Source organism: Choloepus didactylus, chromosome 1 (genome assembly GCF_015220235.1).
Source record: "Choloepus didactylus isolate mChoDid1 chromosome 1, mChoDid1.pri, whole genome shotgun sequence".
Taxonomy (NCBI): domain Eukaryota; kingdom Metazoa; phylum Chordata; class Mammalia; order Pilosa; family Megalonychidae; genus Choloepus; species Choloepus didactylus.
This window is the reverse complement of record NC_051307.1, coordinates 239,920,231-239,935,897: the sequence shown is the minus strand read 5'-3', so window position 1 is coordinate 239,935,897 and position 15,667 is coordinate 239,920,231. Positions and strand designations below refer to the sequence as shown.

The following is a 15,667-nucleotide window of genomic DNA, read 5'->3' as shown; positions in this document are numbered from 1 at the left end:
ACTTTTTTAAATTTCTTTGGGATCCATAGTAATGTCACCTTTCTTGTTCATTATTTTGTTTATATGGGTCTTCTCTCTTTTTGATTTTGTCAGTCTAGCTAGGGGCTTGTCAATCTTGTTGATCTCCTCAAAGAACCAAATTTTGGTGTTATTCATTCTCTCTATTGTTTTTTATTTTTCTCTATGTCATTTATTTCTGCTTTAATCCTTGTTATTTCTTTTCTTCTACTTGGTTTAGAATTGATTTGCTATTCATTTTCTAGCTTCTTTGGATGATCCATTAGTTCTTTGATTTTGGCTCTTTCTTCCTTTTTAATATATGCATTTAGTGCTATAAATTTCCCCCTCAGTACTGCTTTTGCTGCATCCCATAGGTTTGGTATGTTGTATTTTCATTTTCATTTGTTTCTAAATATTTAGTGATTTCTCTTGCTATTTCTTCTTTAACCCACTGATTGTTTAGGAGTGTGTTGTTTAACCTCCAGGAATTTGTGAATTTTCTAAGTCTCTTATGGTTATTGACTTCTAATTGTATTCCATATGGTCAGAGAATGTGCTTTGAATAATTTCAATTTTTTAAAATTTATTGAGGCTTATTTTATGTCCCAGCATATGATCTATTCTCGAGAAAGTTCCATGAGCACTAGAGAATAATGTGTATCCTGGTGATTTGGGATGTAATGTTCTACATATGTCTGTTAAATCCAATTCATTTATCAGATTGTTTAGGTTTTCAATTTCCTTATTTGTCTTTTGTCTGGTTGATCTATGTATAGGAGAGAGTGATGTGTTGAAGTCTCCCACAATTATTGTGAAACATCAATTGCTTCCTTTAGTTTTGCCAGTGTTTCTCTCATGTATTTTGTGGCAACTTGATTGGGTACATAAACATTTATGATTGTTATTTCTTCTTGTTGAATTGCCCCTTTTATTAGTATGTAGTGGCCTTCTTTGTCTCTCATAACATCCTTTCATTTAAAGTCTATTTTATCTGAGATTAATATTGCTACTCCTGCTTTCTTTTGGCTGTAGCTTGCATGAAATATTTTTTTCCATCCTTTCACTTTCAATTTCTTTGTGTCTCTGTGTCTAAGATGAGTCTCTTGTATGCAACATATTGATGGTTCATTTTTTTTATCCATTCTGCCGATCTATATCTTTTAATTGGGGAGTTTAATCCATTTACATTCAACATTATTACTGTGAAGGCATTTCTTGAATCAGCCATCTTATCCTTTGGTTTATATTTGTCACATATATTTCTCCCCCTCTCTCTTAATGTCCTTTAATGTACCCATACTGAATCTCTTTAGTAACGAACCTTTCTCCATCTCTCTCTCTCCTTTCTTTGTTTCTCTGTTGGTAGGGCTCCCTTTAGTACCTCAAGTAGGGCAGGTCTCTTGTTAGTAAATTCTCTCAGAATTTGTTTGTCTGTGAAAAATTTAAGCTCTCCCTCAAATTTGAAGGAGAGCTTTGCGGGATAAAGAATTCTTGGTTGGAAATTTTTCTCTCTCAGAATTTTAAATATGTCATGCCACTGCCTTCTCGCCTCCATGGTGGCTGCTGAGTAGTCACTACTTAGTCTTATGCTGTTTCCTTTGTATGTGGTGAACTGCTTTTCTCTTGCTGCTTTCAGAACTTGCTCCTTCTCTTCCATATTTGCCAGTGTGATCAGAATATGTCTCAGAGTGGGTTTATTTGGATTTATGCTATTTAGAGTTCGCTGGGCATTTATGATTTGTGTATTTATGGTGTTTAGAAGATTTGGGAAGTTTTCCCCAGCAATTTCTTTGAATACTCTTCCTAGACCTTTACCCTTCTCTTCCCCTTCTGGAACAGCAATGAGTTTTATATTTGGATGTTTTATATTATCTGTCATATCCCTGAGGTCCATTTTGTTTTTTTTTACTTTTTTCCCCATTCTTTCTTTTATTCTTTCATTTTCCGTTCCATCGTCCTCCAGATCACTGATTCATTGTTCAGCTTCCTCTAGTCTTGCACTATGAATATCCAGAATCTTTTTAATTTGGTCAACAGTTTCTTTTATTTCCATAAGATCATCTATTTTTATTTACTCTTGCAATTTCTTCTTTATGCTCTTCTAGGGTCTTCTTCATGTTCTTTATAACCTGTACCATGCTCTTCTTCATGTCCTTTATATCCTGTGCCATGGTCTCATTGTTAATCTTTAGTTTTTCGATTAATTGCTCCAAGTACTGTGTCTCCTCTGATCTTTTGATTTGGGTGCTTGGGCTTGGGTTATCCATATCGTCTGGCATGATGGTTAGGTTCATGTGTCAACTTGGCCAGGTGACCCAGCTGTCTGGTCAAGCAAACACTGGCCTAATAAACCAACAGGCTGGTTTATTAAATCAACAGTCAATTGACTGCAGCTGTGACTGGTGACTCACCAAAGGGTGTGCCTTCCAAAATGAGAGAATGCAATTGGCTGGATTTGATCCAATTGATCAGTTGAAGACTTATAAGCAAGACAGATAGAGGACCTTCACTTCTTCTTCGGCTGCCCAGTGAAGCATTTCCTGAGGAGTTCGTCGAAGTTGCCAGTTCATTTCCTGAGGAGTTCATCGAACATGTTCGTCGAAGATCCCAGTTCATTTCCTGAGGAGTTCATCGAAGTCGCCAGTTCGTTTCCTGAGGAGTTCATCGGACATCTTCCTTGGAGTTGACAGTTTGTTGACGGCTCTACAGAATTTGGACTCGTGCATACCCACAGTTGCGTGAGTCACTTTTACAATTTCATAATCAGAGACACCTCTCATTGATTCTGTTTCCCAACAGAACCCTAACTAATACATCTGGTTTTTTCATATGCTTTAAAATTTTCTGTTGTTTTTGGCCTCTTGGCATTTGCTTAACTTGCTAGGGTTCTTTTAGGATTTGTAGACCGATTAAAACCCTTATCTCTAATTTGTCAGATCTACAGCTTCGTGGAGTACACTTTCTCTAACTAACCAGCAGGTGGCATCTGCGAGCCACCTATTCCCCTCAAGCCAGTTCTCCCCCACTTTGTCTTTGTGGTGAGTGGGGGAGTGAGTCTTGTGGAGTCCCATTAGTGTACCAAGCTTGTGTGTGTAGTTGGTGTTGCCCGCCCTGTATATGGAGCGTGTGTCTCAGCGGTTGGGGGCGGGGGCGGCTTTAATAATCAAATCTCCCAGGTGTTCCTAGAGATTTAAAGCTGTTGAATAGTCTAATCCTTCAGTTCAGTCCTGCCACAGTTTGTCTCTGCAGCTGACCCACAAGTCCTTGGTATTGGCTATGGCCCCTGGGACTTGTGAGTGGGTCCCTCTCCCAAGCTGTGCCCTCCTAGGTCCCCTGCTGAGGGATGACTGTGCTATGTCACAGGTGACTGACATCCCCCAAGAGAGGTTCTGGACTGCAGGGCTGTGTAGGGGTGTTCCCAGTCTGCTGAAAGGATGGCTGAATGGGGCTTGTTAATTTCCCCCTTTTCACATCTTCTCAACTCTGGGACAGTTAGCTGAGGGTTTGGGAAAGGCTAATGTCCACATCCGATTTTGTGGTGTTTGCATGTGTTGTTGGAAACACTTCCCATCACACTGGGTTGTTTGGGGCAGCTCTGGGCTGTGGAGCTGGTGCCGGGCAGGAGCGTTCCCAGCCCACTGGGAAGATGACTGTAAAGGAAAGGCCCCCCTTTTCTTGGGAAGTTGTGGTGTTTAGTGAATTTCTCAGCCACTGGACTTATTGCCTTGTGTCTCAGAGCTCTCTTAGCTTTGCTCTTGTCTGGGTCCAAATTGCAAGTCTTTGAGGCTTTCTGTAATGGGCTTCCTAGAGTAATTGTTTTAGAAAAAGAGAAAAAGAGAAAAAAAAGGAAGGGCCCTCCTTGCAGATCTAATGGGCTATTGAAATGCTAAGAGACAAGGAGAATAGGGCCATTAAGGAACGATCAAGGGATCAGAGAAACTGGCTCCTCAGACAAAGAAATCGCCTTCTGGATTTGCATATGAGCCTGACTCTGCCTGGGCCCTGCCCTTCCCCTTTCTATGTTCACCAGAACTCCAAAAAGTCTCCACTTTTATTTTTGGGGTTTCCTTGCTGTTTTTGCTATCCCTATCTCCTCTCCACCAGGCTGACTGCTCCTGGATTCTCCGGTGTCTGGTCTCAGTCTATGTTTGGAGTTTGGATCAGCAGAATGAGTTTCCGATAAGAGCTGCCACTGCAGTTCTCCCTTCTCCTTCCCAGCACTGATGGCTCCTCCTCCCATGGGACTGAGCCTGGCAGGGAGGGGCGCAGGTCCCCTGGCCATGAGAACTTACAGATTTCGCTGATCTCAGCTGTTCCACGCGTTGATGAGTGTTGTATGAAGTATGCCCAAAGTCAAATTGCTCTGCGGCTTCCGGTCCACACAGTTCCTGGCTTTCTACCTACTGCCCTGGAGGAGTATCTAAAACCTACACCTCACCACTCCACCATCTTGCCCTGCCTCTCAAAATGAAGTTTTAAGCTGGAAGAAAATGTTCTAATTTTAAACCCAGCCTGGATTATATCTGTCTGTCTACCAATAAAGGCATAAAATGTAAGTTTTAATTTTGTTTTAAATGGAAGGGAAAAGTTCATAAAGCTCAGGAAAGTCAGAATGCAGCTCTGGATCCAAGTCCTTCACAATTCAGGATCACTCAGACATACACAGTGTTGAAAAAAAGACAGAGGAGGCAGATTTGTAAGCAAATGACTATTGTAACCAATATATTTTGGTTTGGGGAGTGGGGAGGCCAATTTTCGGCTCCCATTTAAACATAAATAAAGGAAAAGTTCATTAAAAGTGTGGGTTCACTAGAGCGCCCCTCCACCCCCCCCACCCTACCCCACCCCCCCATTTCACTGACTGCCAAGACTCGCCATCCTAGAAGCTTGGAGCTGCTCAGTGGGTCTCCTTTCTCCCTTCATGCTCACCTTTACTCCAAACTGGTCTAAGGGAATTAAGAACTTGCATTTTTGCAAGGGAACCAGGAGCGGGGTGGAGGGGATAATAAATGGTGACAGGGGAAGGAGAGATTTACCTTTGCATCAGATGAAGTAGGGAGGTCAGTTTTTAAAGAGTGAGGAACATCTTCTTCAGAAGGAAGCGAGAAAGAGGCCTGCTGGGAGGCTCTGGCTGGAGTGGACCCTGGAAGGGAGGGACTGGAAGTCAGGACATGGCCTGTTGGAGGAAGGTGGGAGGGGCTCCCCGTCTAGACTAACCAAGTCACCCATTTGCTCCACATGCACTTACTGCAGCTGCCATCTCTGATGCCCACCACGTGTCAGCCAACATATTCCTCAGGCCTTACCCCGTTTAAGCCTCAAGACAATCCTGGGAGGTAGGTCCTATTTATTATTCCCAACTGACAGGTGGAGAAACTGAGGCACTGGAGGTGAAGTAACTTGCCCAAGGTCACATGAGCTGCATGTGAGTCAAAGTTCAAATCAAAATCTGTTTGACATCTCTGGGCTTGAACAGATACTTGTACACCGATATTCATAGCAGCTTTATTCACAACAGGCAAAAGAGGGGGAAGCAAGCCAAGTGTCCACCATAGAGTTCTCATCCAGATTAAAAAATATGCTGCTTATTACAAAGATCAGGCTCTGGCATATATGTAGTGCTCAGTATTTTACCAAGGCTGGCAAAACTATGTGTAGAATGAGAGTAAATTGATTCTGATTGACAGCCAAATGGCCTCTCCTATAGCTAAGGGTCTGTGACACCTGTTTCAGCTACTCAAAGCCGTTTCATCTGATGTCTAGGTTTGAGAATCTGTTGAGGTACTCAAACCTGTCCATGATTCATCTGCTGACATTATCTCCCTCCTCTATATCTCTTCCCCACTTCCTTCCCTCCTACTAGGAGGGAGAGTCAAACTGCCTGAGTTGAATCCTGGCTCCACCACCTACTCATCCATGAAGCTTCGGCAGGTTAGTCATCCTTCCCTAACCGCATAGTTGGGTAACAACAGTCCCCACCTCCCTGAGTTGTCAGGGTGAATGAATGAAATATTGCACTAGACATTCTTAGCTCGGCATCTCACGCACAGTAGGTAGATACTTCAGTAAGTGTTACCACCTCTGAATGTCCTCCCTACCCATCCCATAACTGCATTCTCCCTTCCTACAAAACCCTTTCAAGATAATCAATGGATTTGAACTTTGTGACCCAGTAGAACCTTGGGATTTTCCCAAAAGAAGGTAGGCTTTGGGTTATTTGATGCAATTAATAATTACTCTCCTATTTCCAGTTTGGGCAAAGATAGACAATCAACTTCCTGTCTCTGTCTGCACATTATATTTATCATCTTGACCTGCCAGATCAATTTCTTGCCTAGGGCCATTCAAGAAAGAGAACAATGCAAAGGCTGGCAGAAACATATGACCCTTTTTTTATGGTAATGTAGATAAGGGACATCAGAAGAAATTGTCAGAACTGTTACCTCCTCTACCCTAACCAGCACTCACCTAGAATTCCTCAATTTTATTATTTTTTTTTTCTCTTTGGCCATTAACCAGTATCACATTTGTTTTAGGACCATTTCCCCTTATCTTTAATTGCTGATCAAAGTTCTGCACGTTTTTTTTTTTTTTTAATCTTTAACTACAGGAAATAATCCAGACTCCCTGGCCTGAAATTAAATTTTCCAGACTCAACCTATCTAGGGTGTCTGGTCTGTGAATGTTGCTAATGTCAGTTAACTTTTAAGGAGCCCTTACTTGGTGTCAACACTGAGGTGTGTGATTCTTTACCACCACCTGTTGCAGTAGGTTTTATTATTATCCTCACATTACAGAAGAAGAAACTGAGGTACAGAGAGGCTAAGTAATTCTCCAGATAGAAAGTGGAGGAGCTGGATTCACATGCAGATCTGTCTAATGCAAATGCTCACGCATGCTCCTCTCAACCCATGCTGATCCTGGGTTCAGGAACGCCATCAATGAACAGATGTCATGGATTTGGGATCTTTGCTGCACCACAAGCTCCAGGGAAGACATGGGCACGAGAAGCCGTTACCCTCTGGGGACACTGTCCATTGGCTGTGGACTTCGGTCATTTGGCAAACTGTCTCCAAGCACCTATTCTGTGCTAGGCCCTTCCTTGGGCATGAGAGGATGAAGACAAATCTGAAATGGTCTGAAAGTCTTTGGGATAGCAGTGTATACAGTAGTTAGTGACATGAGTTTTCAAATCACTCAGCTCAGACACCAATTCGGGGCTCTACAACATCTTAGCTGTGTGACCTTGGGCAAATTGCTTTCCTTCTCTGTGCTTCAGGCAGAGTAGGACAAAGTAGCAGATCTGTGACTGGTAGAGGGGAGAGAGGCATTGGAGCAGGCAACACCCTTCAACTCCACAGCTCATGGCTGTGAGGGTCAGACCCTGGACAGGGCAGGGGCCTATGGAAGGGCCACAGGGAGGCAGGGAGGCACCCAGCCCGAAGCCGGCATGCAGGGCTGACCCGTGCCTGGGTTGTGGGAAACCAGAGTTACCAGACCTGGGCCCAGGAAGGCAGCCGGTGTCACAGGCTGCCCCTCTTCCTGATCATGCTCAGTGTTTCTTATTGAAGCTGCCAGAGGCTTTCCTGGCTTCTCAGTGTCCGGGAGGTATGGGATGGAAGACCTGATTTCAGGAACTGGTTTCCCTGGAAACAAGGTAAAAAGAAAGAAAGTTAGTATTCAATGAAGTGGGGTAGCCATCAAGGGACGGGGTCTAGAAGTCAGAGAATTGGGTTTTGGTCCTGGCTGTGGCACAAATTCACAGTGTACCCCGGGCAAGTTCTTTCCCTCTCTGGGCCTCGGCCCTCCTATCTGTAATACATTGTGGTTTTACAGGACAACCTCTCGTGATCGGGCCCGCTCTGACGTTCTGAGTTGGACAAACCTGTCTTCCAAGCCTACTAGAGGTGTGACCTTAGACAAGTCACTTTCCTTCTCTGAGCCTCAGTTTCCTCCCCCATAAAATGGAGACGGTGATGATGATATCTACTAGCCCATCTCACTGGGCTGCTGTGAGGGGGGACATGAGAATACAGGCATGAAAGGGCTTTGTAGACCATACATTTCCCTGGAGTTAAAGATAGGGAACTTAAAGATATTCATTTCTCTAACACTCTACTCGGGCTCCTAAATATAGACGTTCTGGCAGCCTTACAGCTTCCCCTTCCACAAGCTGTGGAAACATGTGCATGCTTCCCCCTTTTATAGATGGGAACACCGAAAATAGCAACTCCAGCTACTGAATACCAACTGTCCCGGGCACAGGGCCAGCTTTGCATGCATTAAATCCCCACAGCGTCTTTGCATTTTATCCCTGTTAGAGAGGAGAGATGAGGCCTGAGTAGCTTAAATGACTTGCCCAAGATTGCACAGCCAGAGGCAGGCAGAACTGGCCGAAGAAGTCTGGAAGGAGGTACCTGCCCTCCTGAGAGGAATCACTTCCTCTTTCCATGGATGTGGGAAACCCCAAAGGTGCTACGAGGCTGTGCGCACACCGGCATCCACCCAGCAGCTCAGAGCTTGCTCTCCGTGGATTGCCCCCCTCTCCTCTCCTCTATGACAGCCGGCTGGTCCCCTGCCTCCAGCTCATGCTGCCTCCAGACACCTCGCCAGGCCTCAGCTGACTAAAGTACAGATCCGGCCATGTCACTGCCTACTGACAGCCCTTAGGACCCCCCATTGCCAAGGCAGAGTCCACATTCCTTAGCCCAAATCATTATGTTTCCTCACTGCCTCCCAGAGAAAATCCGAATTCTACAGCCCAGCCTTCGTGGTCCTTCACCCTCCGGCGGTTTGGGAGTGGGCCCAGACATCCTTATTCTCCAAAGCCCCTGACATTACTCCAATGTGCAGCCATGTTTGAGAACCACAAAAATGGGGAGCGTGAAGTCCTAAGGAAGGCCACTGACTGGCTCGATTTCACACTGTGCATCAGGTGGGGCCGGGACTTCCTGTCTCAAGCCTTCCAGTCTCCAGTAACATTTATTTCATCGGGTGAACAGCATTTCTCTAAACAAGACCAGCCGTTACTGTGGGACCTAGCTTTATCAAGCCCAAGCTCCAGGACTAGAACAATAATAATAGCACCTAGATTTTCAAGGCACTATGCTTATAAGATGCTCTGTAGTTTATTTAATTTCACAACCACATTGGGTAGTTAACAGAATTATCTGTGTTTGAGTTTGGAGAACAGTGAGGCTCAGGTGAAATGACTTGTGCCAAGTCAAACACCTAATAAGATTCAAAGCCGGGACTGGTTTCACCGCCAGACGATCCGGCTAGGGCAGAACTACTCAGACGTCACCATCATCACCACCACCCCCAACCCCGGTCTCCTCTTTGCAGATGGCTCAGCACCTGCCTGTGGAAAAGCAGAAATAGAATGTCATGATCACTTGGATTTCCCCTGGTGGGAAACCTGTGGAGACTGGCTAGAGGGAATATACAAATTTAACACTAAGGCTGAATGGAGGGATTAGAGTGACTTTTCCTTGTTGTACTTCCTTTACTCTCACTGATTCATTATTCTCTTTCATAAAACTACCATATTAAAAAAAAGTAGCAGAGCTTGGCTGTTTAGAGCACAACTTCTGGAACAGAAACCAGCTCCATCACTTCCCAGCTGCAATTACTGGATTTTATGAGGATTAAGGGAGATGGTGCGTGTGCAAAGCTTAGCTCAAAATATGGGAATTTTCTTTCAGTTTTCATTTAATACAATTCTGAGTCATTTAAATTTTGGGGCTTTTTTATTTACTTTAATAGTAACTAAAATGATCATGTATATATCCACTGATACGGAAAGGCATTAATATATCGTTAAGTGGAAAAAGTAGGAAACAAAAAAGGATATACAATGTATTACCTTTATTTGGGAAAATATTTGTAAAAATATGGAAGAAATCTAGATCTGAAGAGGAAAAAAAGTCTGAAGAATGTAGAGCAAAATGTTAACAGTGATTATTTTTGGGTAATATGGCTATCAGTGATTTTGTATTAGGTGGGTTTCTTGTGTGGTTTTTTTGTTGTTTTGCTTGTGTAATTTTTCAACAACGGTCGTGTGTTATTTGCATAATAAAGTATGGCTTTCCAGGAAAAAATCAGTAAGCAAGCTAGCTAAAATAATGAACAGAACTGAAGAACTGAGTGTTCCAAACCAGGATGAGTAGCCATCTGCCTTGGGAGGCTCCATCTGGCCCACACTGGCCAGGAGACAGTTGGTGAATCAGCCTTTCACTGGACTCAGATCCGACTCACTTTTATTTTTTTTATCAGCTGTAGACCAAGGCCTGCCCTTGATATTTTCATGACAAGTATCCCCACCAGAACCCTGGAAGTATTAAGATAAGGAAACAGGAGACTCGAGGAGGCGAGGGAGAAAATGAAGGAAAGGGGAACGGGGCAGGAAGGGGGATCCCCGCCCAGGCCTGCGGGCAGCGGTCGCGCCCCACGTGGGCGCGCTTGCAGATCCCCCGGGAGCTCTTCTGCACTTCCCGCGGGCAGCCCCGTGCCCCTCAGCCGCCCCACTTCCTCATCCTCTCCTCGCGGACCTGGTAACGCCTGTGTTCCTCAGCGGGCCGAGGGCAGCGTCCTGGCAACATCTGTGCATGCAGAGCTTCCCTCATGCTCGGCCACCTGGGCCTGGTGAAGGGGACCCCACAGGGTTACTTCCTGAGGAGGCTGGGCAGGAGAGGGGTGACATGCTGAGCCTCGGTTTCCTCTTCAGAAGAGTAACAAAGGGCTGGTAATCCCAGTCTTACCTAACTTCAGAGTGCTATTCCTGGTGACGTTTTGTTTCCCGTTCAGCACAAATCTTGGCCACTTTGCGTGTCAGGACATATTGGGGAAGGGACATTAAGGTCACCAGCCTATTTGTGGCTGAGCTCTGTGAACGCTACTGCAGGGAATATAAAAGGCTTCGTTGTGTTTGCTGCATCGAGCATTCTCTCGGTTTCTTTTCCTTTTCTGGTTCTTTCTGCAGTGACATGCAATGGCCTGTGCCCGGCATTATGGGTATTGTGGATTGAATTGAGTCAAGTCAAACCCCTGGTCCAGTGGGTGTGAACCCATTTGTACACAGGACCTTGGAAGATGTTATTAGTAAAAGGGAGGCCAAGCCGAGTCACGGTGAGCCTTAATCCAATATTTCTGGAGACCTGATGAGCAGAGGAAATTGGGCACAGTCAGGAAGAGGAGACAGAAGGAGAGACAGCCATGCAACAGGAGGCAAACATTGAGTTACGGATGGCAGGCAAGCCACCACCAGAATGTTACAGACTTCCTTCTGAGATCCTTCAGCATGATCCCACTGACCCTTGATTTTGAACTTGTAGCCTCCAGAACTGGGAGACAGTAAACTCAGCTTGTTCAAGTGAACCAGTCTGTGGTACTTTGTGACAGCAGCCCCCGCAAACTAAAGACAGTGAGTCACACCAATGTGCACAGGTCGGGGTGCCACCATGGGAGGAGAGAGGTCCCATGGCATCGGCAGGGTCCGCAACCGGCAGCCGAATCTGTCACTGCATTTCGGGCTGACTCCCACCTTCCCACCCCCCCGATGCGCCTCGTCACCCTTTGAGGGCTGCACCCGGCCACAGCCGTCAGCTGACTGACGATCTGATGAAAAGTTTCCCGTTTCCTGTGAAACCCGTTTCAGCAAGCTTTGGGGCTTTTTAATGTTTTGTAAATGCAATAAGTGATATGTATAAATATTAAGCATCTTCATGCCTACTCTTGAGTTGATGTTTGGTCTGAATTGGAAGGTGCAGGGCAGGTCTTTTTTGCCTCTTTCCCCACTGTCAAAACTGGAGGAGGGGGAAAGGGGGCTCCTCTGTTCTTTTTCCCTCAAAATCTGATCTCTGATAGCTAAGGAGATATGCCATTTACTCTTTCGGACTGGTGTTGAAATAAAAATAGAACATCAAAGGCAGGGGGAGGCAGAGGTGGCTAAAATGTTCATGAGAAAGGATGGTGACAAGCCTTGTATCTTGTTCTGAGCTTCCTGTCCACCAAGGCAGTCTGGGGAGAAGCTGATTATATAATTTTTATTGCTGATGCACAGAAGCAGCCTCATGCTTCTAGGACAACACTCTTTTTTTCCCCCCGAAATTAAATTATCAAAAGGAATTCCACACATAAAGTTAATTCTGCAGAGTCAGGAGATCTAAAAATATAGATTTCAGGTGATCAAAGGGTAGCAGGTGGAGTAAGTACGGCAAAGCTTTCCTTCTGGGTTCATGAGCTGTGTGCTCGAGGACAAATTTCTTAACTCTCTGAGCTTCACTGGCTGCTTTTGTAGGACTAAATGGAATGAGATGTGTAAAGCATGCAGCAGTGCCAGGTGCCAACACATATCTTCTCTCATCTCTTTTGCCCAAAAGGTGCAGACGAAGAACCTCTGGTTCCCTCTGAAGGAAGCACTGGGGTAGAAAGCTATTTTCAATGCTTCAAACCCTCAAATAAAAGCTGTGAGCCTGAATGCATTCACCCTGTCTGGGGTTGCTGGCAGCCAGCCTTGTCACACAGGAGGGGGGTAGTTTGGAGCCCCCAGGAATAGAAAGGAGATGCCAAGAACTGAGGATCAGGTAACCTCTAAAACTTTGGTGGCCGTGGGTGTTAAGGGGTTGACCTGTTGATCCCTGGATCAATTATCTCAGAGCCTGGATGTTTCTGAACACCCCCCAAGTGGGGCTGAGAACCACTGGCCTAATCCAGAGTGAGGCTATTGAGGGTTGAGTTTCGGACACGACACTGACACAAAGCCAGGAGGACAAAGCCATGGGGAGGTGTGGGGGAGGAAGCGTTTCTCTGTGCTCCCCTTTGCGTTTCACTCGGGTTGGTTAATGGCTGTGATTTCTTTTTCCTTCTGCCTTCTATTTTCAGAATGTTCCACACTCGAATGAGAATGAATCACATATGCCATGGAACACAGATGAGCTCACAGCCCGCCTACCTTGCTTTCAATCAGTTCTGTGTTCTGCAGCCAGGCTGGCTTATAACATAATCACTAAACCTCAGCTTCCGCATCTGACAAATGAGACTAGAAACTGAACTCACCCCACACCCTATAAAGTTCCCATGAGGATTAAATGAGTTCCTATGGGTAAAGTAAGTGCTCAACAGCTATAAGGTATTATTCTTATTGTTTACTATTTTTTGTTATGATGATTATTATTATTTCTTATGGGTCACTCTTTGCCCTGTGTACCACATGTATGGCCTATTTTAATTCAGATAATAGCTCAGGGAAAAAGTCCAGTTGTTATCTCTGTTTTATCCTTGAAGTGAAGTCCAGAATAGTTTTTATTTATGTTTTCTTTATTTATACCCTACCTCCTTCTATAAAGAAGAGTACATAAAGGAGGCTTACAAGTAAAACATACTGTAATTGGGGGAATCTGATTAACACAGAATTGGCGTTTTGAGTCCTTGGCTGGCTGGGGCCTGGGGGCCCCTCTCCTCACTGCCTGTATTAAAGGGAACACTTAATACAGTGGCAAATCCAGGAGCCGCTTGAGTGGAGGCAATTCAAGCTGCCAAGGAGGGCTTTCCCTGGTGAGCACACTCTGGAAATCCCCTCCCACCTTTCACATCCCTCAAGTTAAACAGTGGTGCAACAAGAGTATATTTTGTTTTTATTCTGGAGCTGATTCATGTGGCCAAAATTGATCCCTTCTGAAAAAATGAAAGTGATTCCACCACAACTAAACAACTTTGGTGCTGGCTGGCCATCTCAGGGACAAAAATAGCTTTCTGGACCCTCTCTTTTCCTTTCGCTCCTAATCCCTGGGCTTGGCCATCCCGGACATACACATGTGCACACACACACACCACGGAAAATTCCCAACTCAAGCTAGACACAAAATCCGGTACATCTGAGGGCATGACCTGTCTTCCTAATTGCTCTATCTCTGGTTCCCCACCAGCTGCTGAAATGACTCATTCTTTCTCATTCATTCATTCCTTCATTCATTGTGCTAGGGACTGACAATGTCACCCATTATCAAACCGGACATGATCCTTACATAGAGCTAGTTGAATAACAGATACCTAATTATAAACTGGGAGGAGATCTGTGTTGAAACAAACTTGGGTGGAGAGGGGGGCACCTGGTAGACCTATTTATACAGGTGGACAGAGACGGCTTCTGTCCTTCCCAAAAGATGGGAAGGATCAGCCAGGGGAAGAACACAGGAGAGTTGGGGAGGGAACAGCATATGCAAAATCCTGAGGCAGAAAACAGTGTGGTGTGTCCCCTCAGGTGAAAGATGACCCTAGTGGCTGAGCTGAATGAATGGGGAGGAAAGTGGTAGAGATGAGGTCAGAGACTTTGGGTGAGGGTTAGACCATGCAGGACCTGGTAGGCGACGGTTAGGTTGAACCTCATAAACCTCCTCGAACCAAGGTAACCTATAGGAGAGACGGTGCTTACTGACTATTCATTTGTTCCCTCGCATATCCCAGCCTCCCTTGCAGTTAGGCTGGGCCATGTGACTGGTTCTGGCCAATGGATTTTAAGCAGAAGTAATATCCATCACTTCCCGGGAGAAACAGTTAAGAGGTAGTGAACCTCTTCCCCATCGCTCTCCTCCCCTGCCATGGTGACTTTGGAGGCCATACGTTCCAGATGACAAAGCCAACTACAAGAATGCAGAGGGCCTCCTGACCCATATTGGACTTAATACAAGTGACAAATCAATCTGTATTGTGTTGCGCAACTGAGATTTCAGGGTTTATCTGTTACTGCAGCATAACCTAGCGTTTCCTGATTAATACATAATCTGAGAATATGTCAAAAAATTGCAACCCAGAAGAATCTAGTTAAAACAGCTTAGTACATAGCAAGAGCTCAACAAATGACATTCCTTTCATCCCAGCCCTTACCCTCCCTCTTTAAAACTTTGGAGCTGGTTTAAATGCGCTGAACGTACCTTTCTGTTCATTCTTACAGTGCTCCCCAAAACCCATAGTGATTAAAGCCTTGCTTGTTTACCACGGAATAACTAATGAGTGGAAGGAAAGGCAGGTGACTTGTCCTGAGTCACACAGCAATAACTTAAAATAACAACAAAAATACTAATATTTTTATAATATATAAAAAGCACTCCTACAATTGAACAAGACAAACAACGCAATTTAAAAATGTGCAAAAGACTTGAATAGACATTTCTCCAAAGAAGATATACAAATGGCCAATAAGCACATAAAAAGATGAGCAACATCCTTAGCTATCAGAGAAAAGCAAACCTAAACCAGAATGAGATAACATTTTACACCCACTAGATTGGCTATTGAAAAAAAAAAACAACAGAAAATAATAAGTGTGACAAGCATGTGGAGAAATAGGAACCCTTGTGCATTGCTGGCAGGAATGTAAAATGGTGTAGCTGCAGTGGAGAACAGTTTGGCAGCTCCTCAGAAAGTTAACTATGGAACTATCATATGACCTGTCAATCCCACTTCCAAGTACATACCCAGAGAAACTGAAAGCAGGGACTCAAACAGATACTTGTACACCGATGTTCATAACAGCATTGCTTTGGCATCAATAGCCAAAAGCTGGAAGCAACCCAAATGTCCATTAGCAGATAAATGGATTAAAAAATATGGTACATATACATACAAAGGAATACTATTCAACCATAAAGAGAAACAAAGTTCTGATACA

General features: G+C 44.6%; 1 protein-coding gene across 4 annotated transcripts in view; it reads right to left on the bottom strand.

The window, feature by feature from the left end:
- Window positions 1-15,667, bottom strand: part of IRAK2 (interleukin 1 receptor associated kinase 2) — a 73,525-nt gene that overhangs the window by 34,923 nt on the left and 22,935 nt on the right. For all 4 annotated transcript variants that reach the window (XM_037801767.1, XM_037801794.1, XM_037801786.1 and 1 more), the window contains exons 3-4: window positions 7,500-7,646; window positions 5,037-5,143 (exon numbers count right to left, since the gene is read on the bottom strand). In XM_037801767.1, coding sequence (XP_037657695.1) covers window positions 5,037-5,143; window positions 7,500-7,646 — 254 coding nt within the window. The remainder of the gene's footprint in view (window positions 1-5,036; window positions 5,144-7,499; window positions 7,647-15,667) is intronic.